Below are 3,445 nucleotides of genomic sequence, written 5' to 3'. Positions count from 1 at the left end.
AAGAAAAAAACTGCAGCTAACATCACACTTAATAGTGAGAAACTGGAAGTTTTTCACTTAAGAAAAGGTAAAAGAGAAGGATGTACACTTTTACCCTTGCACTTTTGGCCTGTACCCCAGTTCTGTATAAATAAATATATATTTTTTTAAATAAAAGGATCTGCTTCGTTGAAAGCAAACAGAACTAACAAAAATTCAATAAATGCCTGTATTAGAGATGGAGAAAACTTCTAATTACTTAGGTTGAAGACTGAGTATGGAAATGTTTGCCATTCAGCTCTATGACAAACAAATCATGAAAATTTGTTTGCAATGTTGAAACAAAAGAGTGGACCAAGCTGTAATGTTGAATTTACTGTTAACATTGGGAAGTTTAAATGATGTAAGATATACTATTCATTATATAATGTAAGAGTGATGAGTCTGTGAGTTCTAATGTAAAGGCAGCAGCTGAAAAGAAAAAAGGGGCCTTTCTGGTGGACAGGGGCTGAAGTGTCAGCACTATCAAGATACTGCCAGCCACTGTGATATTAGTTCAATCCCTAGCCAGGGATTTAACCCACATGGCACAGCAGACCACTTTTGTCTGGCCTCCTGGCTCCCCTCAGCAGTGTATCTCATTGATTTGCCTGTTCTGCTTGCTACTCTGTCTCTGGTGATAGCTCTCACACACCCCACCTGACCCCCCACCTCTGGCCTACACCCCAGTTCTTGTATGAATAAATAAATAAGATTAATCTTAAAAAAAAAAAAAGAGAAACTCTAAATAAGCTTACTGTGGTGGTAAATTACTTGTTAAAGCAAATCTTCATTATGAATGAAACTTGCCAGTTATAAGGGATACCTGAAAATACTTTTTTTTATTAGGCATTCAAGTTAGTGCCAGCTTTTAAGGCTTTTAAGGACAAGGTAACAGTCCTACTTAGGGACAGTGTTGCAGACTACAGATTAAAATCTTTGGTGATATGGCACAGAACCCCAAGGCCTTAAAGTACAGTAATAAAACACAGTGTCAGCCTATTGGCTGGAGCAATGAGAAGCCGTGAATGACTTAGTTCTTTTTGCAAGAACCCCTCCTGAATTGCTGTGCTAGAGAAATGGAAAATTACTATTTGAAATACTTACGTTCTATTATGTTTACACAGCAACAAAGCTGCCTATCAGTGAGTTTCTCAGAATGAACCCTATTGTTAAGTGACTTATAAATATGTGAATTCCAAGTTTTAATATTTGGATGGTTGGGTGCATCTAGCTAAGCAGGGAAAAAAAGGTTATGATTGTGACTTTTATTATGGCATGTATTAAATGAAGCTTTATTTCACTTATATTAAGACTAGTTTGTTATGTATTGAATTTTATATTGTTGCTTTTTCACATATGTTTTTGTTAAAATAAGAATTGAAAGAATTTTTAAGTAAGCTTGAAATGTAAGAGATGCCTCAACTTTCATGTTATTAGAACAATTTGATACAGATTTCATTCAAATGTTACTGATTTTTTTCAGTGACACCTATAGCAAGATGTCATCTTCAAACTTTATTATTTAAAATTTCAGTTTACTAACCTTACTCTGAATCATTAAAATAAAATAATGGAATTAATATAGTATATATTTTTTTGAATATTGAAATTTAGAAAATTAAATTATCTTTTGCTTCTATTTAGGGCTTTTCACTTTTTTAATTGTGAACATATATCAGCAAGCATTTAGTGACCACCTGCTCTATGCTAATGTCATACTTTGTATGTACTAATATTCACCAAAATATGGAAGTTAGATTTGCTAACTTATAATGAGGTTAGGGTGAAGTTTAAATAAGTTATGAAGGATATTGGATTTTTATGACAGTAAAATTCTGTTTTAACAAATAAGATACATTCTGGTATAATAAAGTATTTTCTTGGTTAATGACTCCAATATTGTTTCAGTGGATTTGATTAGAATAACTTATAATGAACAACTACATTTTTATTTCTGCAAACTTCATGCTTTTAGCACAGAACTTCATTTTAGGCTCTTTTATTCATCATCACTGGCTAGAGGTGATCTCTGTGTGGTGGTAGGACAGTTCTGTGACGAGTGCTCTCATGTCCCTAAAATTTTTCTGTTACCATTTTTCACTTCTAAAACTACTCTAATGCCCTCTAAACTCATCTGAAGTCAGGGTTCAGTTTCATTTCTTCTTTTGAGCCTTGTAGGCAATAAATGACTAGAAATTAGTTTCTTTAAATAAAATTTTGCTTTAATACAGTAATTTGATTGTTTTTTAGGGTTTGTCATTAGATTTTACTGTTATAGGTGAAATTCACTTTGACTATTAATAGTCTTATTTTTATAATTTTAAATTAAAAACATAAGTAAGACATGAGTAGAACAACAGATTTTATATAGCAAATACATTTATACTGGAGACTTAGAAGAAAATTTCAGTATAAACTGAAGACTTCCTATATTTTTGAAAAAGTTGCTAAATTTTAGAAGAAAAATTTCAGTATATACTGGAGATTTCCTATATATTTGAAAAAGTTGCTGCTAAATTTTGACATTACTCATTTGCCTTCATTAATTGGATTCTAATTTCCTTCTCTAGAAAGGGAGTTCTGGGAGTTATGTAACAAGTGTAATCTGATGAGACCTAAGCGTTCCCATCACTGCAGCCGCTGTGGCCACTGTGTTAGGAGAATGGATCATCACTGTCCATGGTAAGAAAAGAATAATTCACTTTTAGTAAAAAATAAATTTTATTACTTAACAGGTTAAAACAAAATTATATTAAAGTTGCGCAGTTTTATAAAGGATACCTTTCTTTGGTTATATGATTCTATTAACTCCCAACGTCACTTTTTTAAACAGAGATCCTATTCTAAAATAGAGGTACTTGAGCAGAAAACTAAGAATTTACATGCATCCACGTTAATGCAAAAGAACTAAGGTAGTTGTTTTGAATGAGGCAATGTGTGTAAAGCACTCAGTGCAACATCTGACCAAATGAAAGTACTTAACTTGTAGGTGCTAATGTTTCTACTTGTGATAAGTGCTATACATATATCTGTATTAAGCAATAATGCATTTCAGAGATCCTGAATCCTTCCCTTTTAAATCTTTTACAGTATTTTGATTTAGATAAATTTTTAATATTACAGGCATAGTGAGTGATTCTGCTGAACTGTCAACATTTTTCTGTCAATAGGGGGCCCTCTTGTAATATTTAAAGAAAATGTTCACGTGAAAAATAGAATATTTGAAAATAAATGCTGTGATAATTCTGCATTGTATCTCACTTCAGAACAGTCTTCAAAATCTGTGATCAAGATATTGTTTTTAGCTCTGTTTTCCTAGCATGAGATTGCTGTATAAAAATTAAAGTTGTGTAATGAAGTTCTTTATAAATACATGTACATGCATAAATGTGCGTTTGTACACACATGCATATATATATATATA

At 32.0% G+C, this 3,445-nt stretch overlaps 1 protein-coding gene across 1 annotated transcript in view; it reads left to right on the top strand.

Moving 5' to 3' along the window:
- The window catches only part of ZDHHC21 (zinc finger, DHHC-type containing 21), a 65,082-nt gene that overhangs the window by 24,782 nt on the left and 36,855 nt on the right, over nt 1–3,445 (top strand). Inside the window, exon 6 of the mRNA XM_012721526.1 lies at nt 2,592–2,703. Coding sequence (XP_012576980.1) covers nt 2,592–2,703 — 112 coding nt within the window. The remainder of the gene's footprint in view (nt 1–2,591; nt 2,704–3,445) is intronic.

This window comes from Condylura cristata, unplaced genomic scaffold (assembly GCF_000260355.1).
Source record: "Condylura cristata isolate star-nosed mole 26May11 unplaced genomic scaffold, ConCri1.0 scaffold00006, whole genome shotgun sequence".
Classification (NCBI taxonomy): Eukaryota; Metazoa; Chordata; class Mammalia; order Eulipotyphla; family Talpidae; genus Condylura; species Condylura cristata.
Note: the sequence above shows the minus strand (reverse complement) of the source record. Positions and strands in the feature narration are given on the sequence as shown.